This window comes from Mesoplodon densirostris, chromosome 2 (assembly GCF_025265405.1).
Source record: "Mesoplodon densirostris isolate mMesDen1 chromosome 2, mMesDen1 primary haplotype, whole genome shotgun sequence".
Lineage (NCBI taxonomy): Eukaryota > Metazoa > Chordata > Mammalia > Artiodactyla > Ziphiidae > Mesoplodon > Mesoplodon densirostris.
In genome coordinates this window covers 54,305,989-54,321,647 of record NC_082662.1, presented here as the reverse complement: position 1 = coordinate 54,321,647, position 15,659 = coordinate 54,305,989, and the positions used below count along the sequence as shown (strand labels likewise).

Genomic DNA, 15,659 nt, shown 5'->3' with positions numbered 1-15,659 from the left:
AGGTTAAGGGATTTACTGACTCTGGAGGCCTTGCTTTATACTGTAACATATTTCTTGTTATCATCATTGTTTTATGGATAGGGAAATTGTCACGAGATTAAGAGATTTACCCAAGGACACTCAGCTAGTGACCTGACTTTGAACCCAAATATTCTGGCTCAAGAGATCATGCTTTATTTACTGTAGTACTTTGCTTCTGTATTAGCCCTTCACTGAGCAAATTTAAAGTTTCTGAATGCTCTGCTTTCTAGCTAGCAAAGCTAATCTTATTCTTTCCATGTTGCTACTCACCAGAGATCAAAGAGGAATTTTCACTGTGGGGTTGGTGGGAATTATGTTTCTGTTAACCTTAACTGGAACTCAGTGTTATAAGGTCACAAATAGAAATCACAGTTTAAAATACTATATACATGAAATTTTTTCAGTTAACAAACATTTATTCAAAATTTACTTGCTGTTAAGTAAGTAATGAAGTTCTCTGGAAATAACGATGGAGATCACAGTTCATACTGGTTAGAAGAAAATAAGTAATAAATGGTAGACCAATTTGTGCTACAGCACTGTTACAGAACTGTAGTAAAGTGCTATGAGAGCAGAGAAAAAAGACTGATTTAGTCAGCCTTAGGATGTGAGGGAAAACTTGTTGGATGAGGGGACATTTGCACTAGGTTTTTAAGGATGAACAGATTAGAGATTTAGGGCATTACAGGGAACAGCATGTGCAAAAGCATAGGGTGTGAAAGAGCATATGTGCAGTGTTGAGAAAATGGTGGATAATTTAGCCTATGGTGTAGGAAGAAAGGTGGCAGAACATGAAAAGTGATTGCAGAGGTAGCCTGTGGTCAGATTATAAAAGGCTTTGAGAAAGAATTCCCTGGCAGTCTAGTGGTTAGGACTCGGCGATTTCAGTGTTGTGGGCCCAGGTTCGATCCCTGGTCGGGGAACTAAGATCCCACAAGCCGTGCAGTGTGGCCAAAAAAAAAGGGGGGGCTTTGAGTGTCTTGTTCTGGAGTTTGGATTTTACCCTTTAAACATCAGAAGGCATAAAAGTTTTTAATCAGAGGAGTGTCATGGTCGGGTTTATATTTCAGGAAGATGATACTGGAGAAATTGTGGGAAATGGCTTAGAACGGAGAAAGACTGGTGGCAGAGGAAGCTAAAAAGAGATGGATGCAGTAGTCCTGGCCTGAGGGAAGGAGAAATACTATTTCTTTGAACAGTTTATTCTATGATGATTTTGAATAGTAAATATATTTTAAATATTTGGCTTAGTGAGTGACTTCTTAGCTTCCTGTGATGTGTGTCAGGTGAGCTGTCATGTCATATGGTCTAAGTTAAATTTTTTGACTTATTGCAGCACATAATAACATGTTGGTTATGTTGGTATATTATGATTTTTTTTCCTACAAAATAAAACTCTAGGTTATAAAGCTCCATATAAAGCTCTGTATAGTGACTCTGGTTCCTGAATGTTAGTTCCCTGCCAGGAGTTCCCTTTCTCCAACCACTGCTACTCCAATCTATTAATTAATTTCAGTCAAAGAGAACCTTTCAGTTTGAGGCTGAGATTCTATAAATTTGCAAATGTAATTTTTACATTTGACTTTATTTCTTAGTGTAAAAATCTTTAAGTAACTTTATTATTACAACAACCTTTGGATGTTCATTAATTCAACAAGTTTTTTGACTGTCGGCTGAAGATACAACTTTCTCAGGATTGTTAAGTCTGTCACTTCTCATTCATCTACTTCTGAATTTTCTTCCATTCTCTTTATTCCGTTGGGTTTATGGCTTTAAAAATCCCTTTACTATCTTTTAATGGGGTTTTGGAGTGAGAGGAGTTAAGAGGACATGTCAAATACATTATCTTTAACTGAAAGTTCTTATATCTCTTCAAGCATTCAAATATTTTTATCCCTACTTACTCACATTTAAGCTATCTAAATGTGAAGGATTTTGATGTTTTATCAACTTAATCTAATCTAATATGTAAAATTACCATGTTTTTAAACTTAAAACATTTAAATGTTTTTAATTAAGTTTTAATTTTTACTAAGAATCCAAGGTTAAGGAATTTTGGTATTCAATTAGATTGATTACTGCCTGGGCTTCCCTGGTGGCACAGTGGTTGACAGTCCGCCTGCCGGTGCAGGGGACACAGGTTCGTGCCCTGGTCTGGGAAGATCCCACATGCCGCGGAGCGGCTGGGCCCGTGAGCCATGGCTGCTGAGCCTGCGCGTCCGGAGCCTGTGCTCCACAACGGGAGAGGCCACAACAGTGAGAGGCCCGCATACTGCAAAAAAAAAAAAAAAAAAAAAAGATTACTGCCATTTAAAAAAATTCTTAAATGGGGAATGCAATGTTGACTGGTATGAAAATAGTTACAGGTAGAGCCTAAAACTATTTTTCTTATAATCTTATTTAATCTTTCCTCATGGTAATGAAAAGCAGTGATAGTATATTTATAGATAGCTTTTTTTAAACATCTTTGTTGGCGTATAATTGCTTTACAATGGTGTGTTACTTTCTGCTGTATAACAAAATGAATCAGCAATGTGCATACATATATCCCATATTCCCTCCCTCTTATGTCTCCCTTTCACCCTCCCTCTCCCACCCCTCTAGGTGGTCACAAAGCACCGAGATGATCTCCGTGTGCTATGCAGCTGCTTCCCACTAGCTATCTATTTTACTTTGGTAGTGTATATATGTCAGTGCTACTCTCTCACTTCGTCCCAGCTTACCCTTCCCCTTCCCCGTGTCCTCAAGTCCATTCTCTATGTCTGCATCTTTATTCCTGTCCTAATGCTAGGTTCTTCAGAACCATTTTTTTTTTAGATTGCATATATATGTGTTAGCATATAGTATTTGTTTTTCTCTTTCTGACTTAACTCACTCTGTGTGACAGACTCTAGGTCCTTCCACCTCACTACAAATACCTCAATTTCTTTTCTTTTTATGCTTGAGTAATTTTCCATTGTATATATGTGCCACATTTTTATCCATTCTTCTGTCAATGGACACTTAGGTTGCTTCCATGTCCTGGCTATTGTAAATACTGCTACAGTGAACACTGTGGCACATGTCTCTTTTTGAATTATGGTTTTCTCAGGGCATGTGCCCAGTAGTGGGATTGCTGGGTCATATGGTAGTTCTATTTTTAGTTTTTTAAGGAACCACCATACTGTTCTTCATAGTGGCTGTATCAATTTAAATTCCCACCAACAGCGCAAGAGGGTTCCTTTTTCTCCACACCCTCTCCAGCATTTATTGTTTGTAGATTTTTGTGTGATGGCCATTCTGACCACTGTGAGGTGATACCTCATTGTAGTTTTTTTTTTTTTTTTTTTTTTTGGAGGTACGCAAGCCTCTCACTGTTGTGGCCTCTCCCATTGCGGAGCACAGGCTCCAGACACGCAGGCTCAGCGGCCATGGCTAACGGGCCCAGCCGCTCCTCAGCATGTGGGATCTTCCCAGACCGGGGCACGAACCCGTGTCCCCTGCATCGGCAGGCGGACTCTCAACCACTGCGCCACCAGGGAAGCCCCCCTCATTGTAGTTTTGATTTGCATTTCTCTAATGATTAGTGATGTCGATCATCTTTTCATGTGTTTGTTGGCAATCTGTATATCTTCTTTGGAGAAATGTCTGTTGAGGTCTTCTGCCCATTTTTGCATTGGGTTGTTTGTTTTTTTCATATTGAGCTGCATGAGCTGCTTATATATTTTGGAGATTAATCCTTTGTCAGTTACATTGTTTGCAAATATTTTCTCCAATTCTGAGGGTTGTCTTTTCGTCTTGTTTATGGTTTCCTTTGCTGTGCAAAAGCTTTTAAGTTTCATTAGTCCCATTTGTTTATTTTTGTTTTTATTTCCATTTCTCTAGGGTGTGGGTCAAAAAAGATTTTGCTGTGGGCTTCCCTTGTGGCGCAGTGGTTGAGAGTCTGCCTGCCAATGCAGGGGACATGGGTTCGTACCCTGAACCGGGAAGATCCCACATGCCGCGGAGCGGCTGGGCCCGTGAGCCATTGTCGCTGAGCCTGCGCGTCCGGAGTCTGTGCTCCGCAACGGGAGAGGCCACAACAGTGAGAGGCCCGCGTACCACAAACAAAACAAAACAAACAAACAAACAAACAAACAAAATATATATATATATCTTGCTGTGATTTATGTCATAGAGTGTTCTACCTAGGTTTTCCTCTAAGAGTTTTATAGTGTCTGGCCTTACATTTAGGTCTTTAATCCATTTTGAGTTTATTTTTGTGTATGGTGTAAGGAAGTGTTCTAGTTCCATTTTTTTACATGTAGCTGTCCAGTTTTCCCAGCACTACTTATTGAAGGGGCTGTCTTTTCTCCATTGTATATTCTTGCCTCCTTTATCAAAGATAAGGTGACCATATGTGTGTGGGTTTATCTCTGGGCTTTCTATCCTGTTCCATTGATCTATATTTCTGTTTTTGTGCCAGTACCATACTGTCTTGATTACTGTAGCTTTGTAGTATAGTCTGAAGTCAGGAAGCCTGATTCCTCCAGCTCCATTTTTCTTTCTCAAGATTCCTTTGGCTATTCGGGTTCTGTTGTGTTTCCATACAAATTGTGCAATTTTTTGTTCTAGTTCTGTGAAAAATGCCATTGGTAGTTTGATGGGGATTGCATTGAATGTGTAGACTGCGTTGGGTAGTAGAGTCATTTTCACAATGTTGATTCTTAAATACAAGAACATGGTACATCTCTCCATATATTTGTATCATCTTTAATCTCTTTCATCAATGTCTTATAGTTTTCTGCATACTGGTCTTTTGTCTCCCTAGGTAGATTTATTCCTAGGTATTTTATTCTTTTTGTTGTACAGGTAAATGGGAGTGTTTCCTTAATTTCTCTTTCAGATTTTTCATCATTAGTGTATAGGAATGCAACAGATTTCTGTGCATTAATTTTGTATCCTGCTGCTCTACCAAATTCATTGATTAGCTCTAGTAGTTTTCTGGTAGCATCTTTAGGATTCTCTATGTATAGTATCATGTCATATGCAAAGTGACAGTTTTACTTCTTCTTTTCTGATTTGGATTCCTTTTAGTTCTTTTTCTTCTCTGATTGCTGTGGCTGAAACTTCCAAAATTATGTTGAATAATAGTGGTGAGAGTGGGCAACCTTGTCTTGTTCCTGATCTTAGAGTAAACTGTTTCAGTTTTTCACCATTGAGATTGATGTTGGCTGTGGGTTTGTCATATATGGCCTTTATTAATGTTGAGGTAGGTTCCCTTTATGCCTACTTTCTGGAGAGTTTTTATCATAAATGAGTTTTGAATTTTGTCAAAAGCATTTTCTACATCTATTGAGATTATCATATGGTTTTTATCATCCAGTTTCTTAACATGGTGTATCACATTGATTGACTTGCATATACTGAAGAATCCTTGCATTCCTGAGATAAACCCCACTTGATCGTGGTATAGGATCCTTTTAATGTGCTGTTGGATTCTGTTTGCTAGTATTTTGTTGAGGATTTTTACATCTGTGTTCATCAGAGATAGTGGCCTGTAGTTTTCTTTTTTTGTGACATCTTTGTCTGGTTTTGGTATCAGGGTGATGGTGGCCTCGTAGAATGAGTTTGGGAGTGTTCCTCCCTCTGCTATATTGGAAGAGTTTGAGAAGGGTAGGTGTTAGCTCTTCTCTAAATGTTTGATAAAATTCACCTGTTAAGCTATCTGGTCCTGGGCTTTTGTTTGTTGGAAGCTTTTGTTTGTTTGTTTGTTTTTGTTTTTTTTTTTTTTGTTTTTCTGCGGTACACAGGCCTCTCACTGCTGTGACCTCTCCCGTTGCGGAGCACAGGCTCCGGACACGCAGGCTCAGCGACAATGGCTCACGGGCCCAGCCGCTCCGCGGCATGTGGGATCTTCCCAGACCGGGGCATGAACCCGTGTCCCCTGCATCGGCAGGCAGACTCTCAACCACTGCGCCACCAGGGAAGCCCTGTTGGAAGCTTTTTAATCACAGTTTCAATTTCCATGCTTGTGACTGGTCTGTTTTTATTTTCTGTTTCTTCCTGGTTCAGTCTCGGAAGGTTGTGCTTTTCTAAGAATTTGTCCATTTCTTCCAGGTTGTCCATTTTATTGGCATATAGTTGCTTGCAGTAATCTCTCATGGTCCTTTGTGTTTCTGCAGTGTCAGTTGTTACTTCTCCATTTTCATTTCTACTTCCATTGATTTGTCTTCTCCCTTTTTTATTTATGAGTCTGGCTAATGGTTTATCATTTTTGTTTATCTTCTCAAAGAAATAGCTTTTAGTTTTATTGACCTTTGCTACTGTTTCCTTCATTTCCTTTTCATTTATTTCTGATCTGATCCTTATGATTTCTTTCCTTCTGCTAACTTTGGAGCTTTTTTGTTCTTCTTTCCCTAATTGCTTTAGGTGTAAGGTTATGTTGTTTATTTGAGATGTTTCTTCTTTCTTGAGGTAGGACTGTATTGCTATAAACTTCCCTCTTAGAACTGCTTTTGCTGCATCCCATAGGTTTTGGGTCATTGTGTTTTCATTGTCATTTGTTTCTAGGTATTTCTTTGATTTCCTATTTGATTTCTTCAGTGATCTCTTGGTTATTTAGTAGCATGTTGTTTATCCTCCATTTGTTTGTATTTCTCATAGTTTTTTTCCTGTGATTGATATCTAGTCTCACAGCACTGTGGTCAGAAAAGATACTTGATACGATTTCAATTTTCTTAAATTTACTGAGGCTTGATTTGTGGCCCAAGGTATGGTCTATCCTGGAGAATGTTCCATGAGCACTTGAGAAGAATGTGTATTCTGTTGTTTTTGGATGGAATGTCCTATAAATATCAATTAAGTCTATCTGTTTAATGTGTCATTTAAAGCTTGTGTTTCCTTATTTATTTTCATTTTGGATGATCTGTCCATTGGTGTAAATGTGGTGTTAAAGTCCCCTACTATGATTGTTAGTGTCGATTTTCTGTTTTATGCCTGTTAGCATTTGTCTTATGTATTGAGGTGCTCCTATGTTGGGTGCATAAATATTTACAATTGTTATATCTTCTTGGATTGACTTCTTGATCATTATGTAGTGTCCTTCTTTGTCTCTTGTAATAGTCTTTATTTTAAAGTCTATTTTGTCTGATATGAGACTTGCTACTCCAGCTTTCTTTGATTTCCATTTGCGTGGAATATCTCTTTCCATCCCCTCACTTTCAGTCTGTATGTGTCCGTAGGTCTGAAGTGGGTCTCTCTTTTTTTTTTTTTTTGCTGTACGCGGGCCTCTCACTGCTGTGGCCTCTCCCGTTGCGGAGCACAGGCTCCGGACACACAGGCTCCGCGGCCATGGCTCGCGGGCCCAGCCGCTCCGCGGCATGTGGGATCTTCCGGGATAGGGGCACGAACCCGTGTCCCCTGCATCGGCAGGCGGACTCTCAACCACTGCGCCACCATGGAAGCCCTGAAGTGGGTCTCTTGTAGACAGCATATATATGGGTCTTGTTTTTGTATCCATTCAGCAAGCCTGTGTCTTTTGGTTGGAGCATTTAATCCATTCCTGTTGAAGGTAATTATTGATATTTATGTTCCTGTGACCATTTTCTTAATTGTTTTGGGGGTTTTTGGGTAGGTCCTTTTCTTCTCTTGTGTTTCCCACTTAGAGAAGTTCCTTTAGCATTTGTTGTAGAGCTGGTTTGGTGGTGCTGAATTCTCTTAGCTTTTGCTTGTCTGTAAAACTTTTGATTTCTCCATTGAATCTGAATGAGATCCTTGCGGGGTAGAGTAATCTTGGTTGTAGGTTCTTCCCTTTCATCACTTTAAGTATATCATGCCGCTCCCTTCTGGCTTGTAGAGTTACTGCTGAGAAATCAGCTCTTAACCTTATGGGAGCTCCCTTGTATGTTATCTGTCATTTTTCCCTTGCTGCTTTCAATAATTTTTCTTTGTGTTTAATTTTTGCCAATTTGATTACTATGTGTCTCAACGTGTTTCTCCTTGGGTTTATCCTGTATGGGACTCACTGCGCTTCCTGGACTTGGGTGGCTATTCCCTTTCCCATGTTAGGGAAGTTTTCGACTATAATCTCTTCAAATATTTTCTCAGACCCTTTTCCTCTTCTTCTTCTGGGACCCCTATAAGTCTAATGTTGTTGCATTTAATGTTGTCCCAGAGGTCTCTGAGACTGTCCTCAATTCTTTTCATTCTTTTTTCTTCATTCTGCTCCCTGGCAGTGATTTCCATTATTTTATCTCCCAGCTCACTTTTCCGTTCTTCTGCCTCAGTTATTCTGTTATTGATTCTTTCTTGAGCATTTTTAATTTCAGTAATTGTGTTGTTCATCATTGTTTGTTTGCTCTTTAGTTCTTCTAGATCCTTGTTAAATGTTTCTTTTATTTTCTCCATTCTGTTTCTGAGATTTTGGCCCATCTTTACTGTCATTATTCTGAATTCTTTTCCAGGTAGATTGCCTATTTTGTCTTCATTTATTTGGTCTTGTAGGTTTTTGCCTTGCTTCTTCGTCTGTGACATATTTTTTGTCATTTTTTTTTTTTTTTGATGGGTGGTGCTGTATTCCTGTCTTAGTGGTTTTGTGGCCTGAGACATACAGCACTGGAGCTTGCAGGCAGTTGGATAGAGCCAGGTCTTGTTGCTGAGGTGAGGACCTCCAGTAGTCCTCACTCCAGTTGATATTCTCTTGGGTCTGAGATTGTTATTCCAGCAATTTGGACTCAGAGCTCCCACCACAGGAGCTTAGGCCTGACCTCCAGCCTGGGAACCAAGATCCCGCAAGCTTCGTGGCAAGGTTAAAAAAATAAATAAATGAAAAAGAAAAAATAAAAGGAGCAGTATTATATCAAAGAATAAAAAACAAAATAAAATTAGAAAGATAAAACATATAATAGCAAAAATAAAACTGTAATTGAAACAACTGCAACAACGTAAAATAAAAGCACAACAGAAAAAGAAAGAAAAAAAAAGGGTGGGGTGGGGAAATAAGCCAAAAAGAGAGAACAATAACAAAGTATAAAGAATAAAATAAAATTAGAAAAATAAAACATTTATTATGAAAAATAAAAATATAAAAGAATCAACAACAGTGAATCAACAAGGTAAAACAGAACCCCAATCTGGTCACTGGGGTTCCTCCAGTCCTCTTAGGTTTCCATGGTCCCCCACCGGTGCCTGGTAGGTGCCCTAGTTGTGAGGAGGCGCAAATTCCGCATCCTCCTAGTATGCCATCTTGACATCGCCACTTTATAGATAGCTTTTTAAAATACTTTCTCAGTACCATTTATGATCACTGGAATTTTATAAGAACCAAATAAATAATGCAGATATGATGAAGCTTGCTCTTAAGTAATTTCTTTTTTTTCTTTTTTTTAAACTGAAGTATAGTTGATTTACAATGTTTCAGATGTACAGCAACGTGATTCAGTCATATATATGTATATGTACATATATATGTATTTTTTTCTTTTAAAGATTCTTTTCCATTATAGGTTATTACAAGATATTGAATATAGTTCCCTATGCTATACAATAGGTTTCTTTTTAAGTAATTTAGTGTTGAATGTGATACTTCATTATATAAATTTTACTTTAGGATTAAGTAAGGGAAATGTGCTGAGGGTGAGATTAAATTAAATTTGATAAGATCCAAACATTCCTTTAAGAAAAATTTTCTTTGTAGGTATTTCAAATTTCTTTTTAGCCCAGAACTATTACTTTATGTATAGCTTTATTTCCTTTAATTGACTTATTCTCATTATACCAGTGCTGCTTTAGCTGGAAGCCTTCTTTCACCATGAAGCCTTATTTTTCTAATATTCCATCTTTGTGTTTTTAACCATGTTAACATCTGTCACTTTTTTTTGCGGTACATGGGCCTCTCACTGTTGCGGCCTCTCCCGTTGCAGAGCACAGGCTCCAGACGCGTAGGCCCAGCGGCCATGGCTCACGGGCCTAGCCGCTCTGCGGCACGTGTGATCTTCCCGGACCGGGGCACAAACCCGTGTCCCCTGCATTGGCAGGCGGACTGTCAACCACTGCGCCACCAGGGAAGCCCTGAGTTTGTGTACTTTTAAATGCAAAGTTTAAGTTACTGAAGTATAAATAAAGTACACTAAAAATATGAGCTTTATTAATGTCATCTGGCAGCAGAATCTTTTTGGAAGAATATGTCTACAATAGTAATGGTTCAAGATAAAAATGGATCCTTCTTGATTGGAAACATTGTTAATTGGAATTTCAAAACAATCTCTAAAATCTAAATATAATATTTCTTTCCACAATAAGTTAAGTAAATAGGGTCTGTACAAAGAGACCTAACAAATTTTTACTTGGAAAAAAAAGTCAATCTACTTTTGGTAGTTCAGTAATACCTCCCCATCTTTTAAAAACTGGTATTGGTGCTCAAAATAATGAAATCTGTAAGAGTAACGGTTTGCACTGGTTTTTGCCAAAAGCTTGGCCTCTGTGCACCAGTGCCGAGTTGAATCTCGGAGACAGAGTTTTGGGTGAAGTAGAAAAGATTAGCTTTATTGCTTTGTCAGCCAAAGGGGGATGGACACAGCGGGCTTCTGCCCTCAAAAACTATGTGTCCCGGGCCTCCCTGGTGGCGCAAGTGGTTGAGAGTCCGCCTGCCGATGCAGGGGATACGGGTTCGTGCCCCGGTCTGGGAGGATCCCATATGCCGCGGAGCGGCTGGGCCCGTGAGCCATGGCCGCTGAGCCTGCGCGTCCGGAGCCTGCGCGTCCGGAGCCTGTGCTCCGCAACGGGGGAGGCCACAACAGTGAGAGGCCCGCATACCGCAAAAAAAAAAAAAAAAAAAAAAAAAAAACTATGTGTCCCAACCCAGGAGGATTTGATGAGGTGTTTTATAGCAGTAGTTCAAGGGTGGGGTTGCTGACAAGATTAGCATGTGTACAGGGCCTGCACTTCTCTAATCTGGTTTCAGGTAATTTGTGTGTGTGTGTGTGGTATGCGGGCCCCCCACTGCCGTGGCCTCTCCCGTTGCGGAGCACAGGCTCCAGACGCACAGGCTCAGCGGCCATGGCTCACGGGCCCAGCTTCTCCGTGGCATGTGGGTTCTTCCCACGGCATGTGGGATCTTCCCGGACTGGGGCACGAACCCACATCCCCTGCATCAGCAGGCGGACTCTCAACCACTGCGCACCCGAGAAGCCCCATGGTCTCAGGTAATCTTGATGAGCTTCTCTGGTTCCTGGCCTCAGGTAGTTTCTTGGCTGCTCCTCCCTTGATTAGCAACTGTTTGAGTCTGCCCTTTGGATCTCAGAGAAGGTCATGGAGGCTGGATCCTCTTCCCTACAAACCAGAAAACGGAGGACAGAAAGACTTCTGTGCCCAGGGGCCCCACAGGGTTCTGCTCATTTTCAGTTTTAATAAATGCTGTTTAGAATGTATGCTACTTTGTGTTTTTCAAGTTGATCAGTGTTTGTTTACAAATAAGATAATTTACTATTGATATATTTTATTCCTTCATTATCCATATTGACTAGGCACAGAAATGACACAGCCCTGACTTCAAGTTGCTTGTGGAAGGAAGGATATAGGGGAAGTCAGACAAATAAATATATAATAAATCATACCATGGGATATGTGCTCTGCTGGAAGTTAAGGGCAGGGTGCTAGGGAGCATCTAGGGATGGTATTAAATTCATCCTGGGAGCATTAGAGAAAACTTTCCAGAAGTTTTAAAAAAGACTATTAAGAGTTAGCTAGATGATTGGGAATAGTGGGGGCAGTGGAGGAGGCAAGGCAGGGGACAGCATAGCACACACAAATGCAGGTGTGAGAGCACAGCCCATTGGGAGAGAACTTCGGGTAGTTTGTAACACAGACAGAAGGAATTTGCAAGAGGCGAGGCTAGGTTAGATGATGCTACTGTAAATGATGTGGATTTATGCTGTATAAATTTCTCAATTATAATAATAATTATAATATAGTAGAAATAGTGGTAGCACAAGTAGCAGCTGGGCCAACATTTATGATATGTTTGCCATGTACCATGTACTATTCTAAGTTTTTACTTTGAATCATTATCTCTTAAAGTGCACATATTTAAAATGTACAGTTTTATAAGTTAGACATGTATACACCTGTGAAACAACCACCATGATCAAGATAATGACCATATCTGTCACTCCCCAAAGTGTCCTCATGCCTATTTATAATCCCTGCCCCTTGGCCCTCCTTGTCCTGCTTTTTCCCAAGCAAGCACTCACCTGCTTTCCGTCATTGATTAGTTTGCGGATTCTTTAAATGCTTAAATATCATCTTGGACCTTTTCTATAGTTTCTTAAATGTGTTACTCCAGGAGTAGGTAAAATTTACCAAAGTTCCGAATACATGTATCTAACATTTTATCTAATATTTATCTAATTTATCTAATATTTTATCTGAATAGGAACCTGTCATGTTCAATCTTCTGAAACATCCTTACAGAAGGGGTTCAGCAACAGAATATCTAGACTTTAATTGACTCGCTATCTTTCTCTGTTTTGTGTGTTATCACATTACTTTGCCAATAAATATACTTCTATATCATTGTTTTAAAATGACTGCATAGTATTTTCTCCTATTGTTAGGTGTATCTTAATTTTTTGAGATAATTTCTCCCTGTTAGATACTTAGATTGTTTCTAATTTTTTGATAGTCATACAGCAGATATTTATTAAACTCTTACTTTCTGTCACGTACTGTTCCAGGAATTGACTTGAATAAGATAAGAACCCTGCCTTTAGGAGTTTACATGGCATAGGAAAAAAGAGAATGAATGAACAAACCAATGAATGATTTCTGATCAGCACCATGACGGAAATAAATAGGGGAGATGTGATACAGTGCTGGGGCTGCTGCAGGGAGCAGCATGCTGGGTTACAAAGACTTCTCTGAGGAAGTAGCCTGAGATGAGAAGAGCTACAGGAAGAACATCACTGGAAGATGGGATGACAAGGGCAAAGGCTCTGACATGGTTACATTTTTTTCATAGAGTAGCAGTTCATTAAAGACAAACTTTTCTTGACCATTCTTAATGTTCTTTTTGTAAACAAGTTGAAGGAAGGGAAACTCTGTGGTATTTCCAAAATGCTCTGTGAAGAGGGATACATTTCAGAAATAAAATAAGTGAGTGAATGGATATAGTACATACACTGAGTGAGTGGATAAAGTTCCTTGGGCAACTATAGTAAAATGCAATGAATGGAAAAAATAATTAAAGGAGTTGTTATGTAAGATAGTGGATTAAAAGTTAGGGGTCTTTAGGAGACAGAAAAGCTGAGAAAATGTATCTATTCATACAACAAATATTGAGCATCTACCATGTGCCAGGCAATGTTGTAGGTAATAAGGACACAGAATTGAGCAAGACATATAAAAGACTCCCGTAACAGGGCTTCCATGAGACAGATAGTAAACAATATAAAATATTAGGTAGGTAATAAGTATTCTGAAGAAAACTAAGTGCATAATTTGTTTTTTTTTTTTGCGGTACGCGGGCCTCTCACTGCTGTGGCCTCTCTCATTGCGGAGCACAGGCTCTGGACGCGCAGGCTCAGCAGCCATGGCTCACGGGCCCAGCCGCTCCGCGTCATGCGGGATCCTCCGAGACCGGGGCACGAACCTGTGTCCCCTGCATCGGCAGGCGGACTCTCAACCACTGCGCCACCAGGGAAGCCCCCTAGTGCATAATTTTATATAGTATCTATATTTTAAGTTTTAAAATCATTTCCAACATGTGTTACTGCAGTACTTACAACATTGTTCTACTGTATATCTATTACTAATAAGGGGGGTGGGGGTGGAAATCGTCTAATTTACCTACATATTTCAGTCTTTTTTATGTATTTCCAAATGTGTGTAAGAGGTGATCTCATCCAGTCTTACAATTTTAGCTGGTATATATTTGTAGTTGATGTTTAGAACTACCCTTTCACGAAGAGTCTTGCTTCATACCATTTTTATATCTCAAATGGGATATCTGGAAAGCAACTCAAGTTTAAATATAGAAGAGAGATTACTCATCCCACCCCCACCCCCAATCTGCCTCTTCTAATTTCATCATTATATTTTTTGTGTTATATCATTGTATATGTCCTAGATTCTATGCTCTATTATCATCTATTTTAGTATGTTAGCTTTAAGGTTGGAACCAAGGACAGAGGTGTGTATAGCTCACAGAATTGTTGATTTTGACTATTGGGCTAATAAAAAATATAAGATGCTTAGGAAAAAAGTACAGTGTAGGATAACTTCAAGATAATTGGGTTACTAATAGAATTTTGCTATTTAACTACAAGATCAGTGTTCTTTTCTGATTATTTTTTCTGTGTCTTGACAGTCTATTTATTTGAACTTTCTACTGTAAATGCATATTAAAATTTGGATCCATAATGTATTAAGTCTAAATAAATAAATAAGGATTTTAAGACTAAAAGATGTTCTGTAACTCTGGTGTAATGAGATTTAAAGATTTATTTTCTTAGAAGTTTTGTAAGATTAGAAAACTTTTCTCTTAAGAAGTTTTGTAAGATTAGATTGAGTTTTTATTTCAGTTCTTATTATTTATTTAAGTGAATTAATTTTTTTTTTTTTGCTTTTCTATGTAGAGGGCCCTTTAAACTTTTCTCATATTTTTAGGTGAAGATTTGATTTTTTTAAAGTGTTAATTTTATATTGTCGATACAAAGCTTTTGTGTTATATATAATGGTTTATTGGGAAACGGAAAAGTTTATGAATATTTATAAAACTTTCCAGGTTGTAAATGACTTTACCTTCTTTTCTAGGTTTGTTAAAGTTTTGCACTGTAGGATTTTGTGGAATTGGGAGCCTAATTGATTTCATTCTTATTTCAATGCAGGTAAGTTAGTTTCAATCTAGAAGATGAACTACTTTTACATTCAAATTTGTGTTCTGTGATATATATGTTAGAAAGCAGTTAGGAATGCTTTTTCAGTTTTTCTTCAGATGCTAGATCTAAAGGATCATGGCCATGTTTTCAAGTTGCATTTCCCAACCTCTGCCAATTAGCAGTTCTAAAAGACATATGAACTTCATTAACAAGGATTCTGTGCTCTAATATGATTTGTAAATGTGAGTTCAGCTGAGTTATAGAGATTTCTTTACTGGAGGACTTCTCAGAGTCTTTATAGTTTGTATTATGAATCTCTAAGTGGGATTGAGGTTATATTTCAAGCTTATTGTTTCTTTTCCTGTTACAGCACATTGTCAATTACTATAATAGGATACTGATGGGAATCTGATATTTACATATGAACATGTGGAGGCAGAAACAAGATTTTTTTTGCATTGGACAGGTATTCTATACTAGCGTTCTCTTGGTTGCAAATTGTAGAAACTGAAATGCAGCTAGCTTAAGCCAAAAAGAGAAAAGGAATTTCTGGGCTCTCTGTGGAAAATCTAGGAGAGGGGCTGGTCTCAGGCAAGACCCAATTCATATAATCAAATGATGTGTTCAGGACTCTCCTGCTCTTCATCTCTGCTTCTCTGTCTTAGCCTTGTTTTCTCCTGCTGCAGTGGGTTGTGAAATGCTCTTCTTACGCGTTTAAAAGTGCCACCAGATGTTTTCTATTAAATTATACTGAACTGGTTGTGGTTAATTCATGAGGATTCTTAAAGAGATGAATTTATCACA

General features: G+C 38.7%; 1 protein-coding gene across 5 annotated transcripts in view; it reads left to right on the top strand.

Moving 5' to 3' along the window:
• Nucleotides 1–15,659, top strand: part of TM2D1 (TM2 domain containing 1) — a 141,703-nt gene that overhangs the window by 24,229 nt on the left and 101,815 nt on the right. For 4 of the 5 annotated variants that reach the window (XM_060084188.1, XM_060084167.1, XM_060084197.1 and 1 more), the window contains exon 5: nucleotides 14,791–14,864. In XM_060084188.1, coding sequence (XP_059940171.1) covers nucleotides 14,791–14,864 — 74 coding nt within the window. Of the gene's footprint in view, nucleotides 1–14,790; nucleotides 14,865–15,225; nucleotides 15,322–15,659 lie in introns of all 5 variants that reach the window. The other variant, XR_009530610.1, reaches the window with a different exon arrangement.